The 1,181-nt window shown below is 46.4% G+C and overlaps 1 protein-coding gene across 1 annotated transcript in view; it reads left to right on the top strand.

Annotated features, from left to right (window-relative positions):
- The window catches only part of LOC101648955 (nuclear body protein SP140-like protein), a 41,554-nt gene that overhangs the window by 8,014 nt on the left and 32,359 nt on the right, over positions 1 to 1,181 (top strand). Inside the window, exon 3 of the mRNA XM_045295902.1 lies at positions 58 to 226. Within this exon, the coding sequence (XP_045151837.1) occupies positions 58 to 226 (169 nt within the window). The remainder of the gene's footprint in view (positions 1 to 57; positions 227 to 1,181) is intronic.

Raw genomic sequence — 1,181 nt, forward strand, 5'->3', positions numbered from 1 at the left:
TAACTTGGGATTTGTATTATGTTACTGGGATTCCTGTTCTCTCCATTTAATTCAAAGGATGCTGAAGAGTCTTGTAGAAACCTGGTTCCTGTACAAAGAGTGGTGTACAATGTTCTCAATGAACTGGAGAACTCATTTAGCCGGTCATTTCTGGAAGCATTGTTCAGCGCTGTCAACATGAAGGTGTACCCTGACTTAATCCAGATTTGTAGAAGCTTCGAAGAAGGTACTGAGTTTTTCACCTCCTTTTGAAGTCCCGGGGTAATTTTTGTGTTTGTTTATTTGTTTGCTTGTTTGTTGGTTGGTTGTTGCTTTCCCATTCTTCATTAGGCTCTTGCTTTGGCCCATACATTGTACTGGACAATGGGATAAAGTGCCTAACAAAATAGTAGGTTATGAGGTCTCTTGAAGCCTCATATCGTATACTGGCTTGTGGTTGAATACCTAGTAGGTTGCTTAACTGGAAACTTAGTTAGACTCAGGAGACCACCAGAGCCACACTGGCATCAGCTTTACTTAGGACATAGGACAAGAAACAGCTCACCAGTAGGCCACCATCGCTGTTCCTCTCCACAGAGTCTTTGCCATGGTCCCCATAACAATCCACCAAGTCCCAGCCTCAAGTGACAGCGAAGCTGTGGGTACTAGACCCATCTTGGCTGATAATACTCCTTCCTCACCCACTCTTCTGCCTGGAAGCTGACTTTGGGTCAGCTACCAGAAGGGGTGGCATGACCCCCTGCGGTCTGCCTGCCCTTTCCTATGGTCTTTTGTTCACCTTTCTCTCAGGTGGAGAAAATCCCTCATCGCAATGCCCACACAGATGGTCTTCTTTGGGTCTGTGGACCTAGGAGCCACATATCTGTTTTTGCTTCAATCCCCTCCACCTCCACCACCCTCCAGCCCTTTGACTAGGCTGGGTTCCAGCCCTCATACAGACCCAGATCAATCCTACCCATTTTCTATACTCTTTGATCCCTAGGTGGTCTTCTCTCTCAACCCTGTGAGCATTGCTTCCCTACCTGTGTTCACTGGGTCACCTTGAAAACAGAAGTGTTAGGGCTGGTTTCCTGCTCTTCTGTTTGTACCACCTCTTTGGTCACTGATCCCCTGCAAACGATTCACTTCCTTTTTTGTACCTTTCAGAAAGGTCTTTTGTTTGCTTCCATATATACCTCCCC

This window comes from Echinops telfairi, unplaced genomic scaffold (assembly GCF_000313985.2).
Source record: "Echinops telfairi isolate 266 unplaced genomic scaffold, ASM31398v2 ScPeMD7_3;HRSCAF=10, whole genome shotgun sequence".
In the NCBI taxonomy this organism is placed as follows: Eukaryota; Metazoa; Chordata; class Mammalia; order Afrosoricida; family Tenrecidae; genus Echinops; species Echinops telfairi.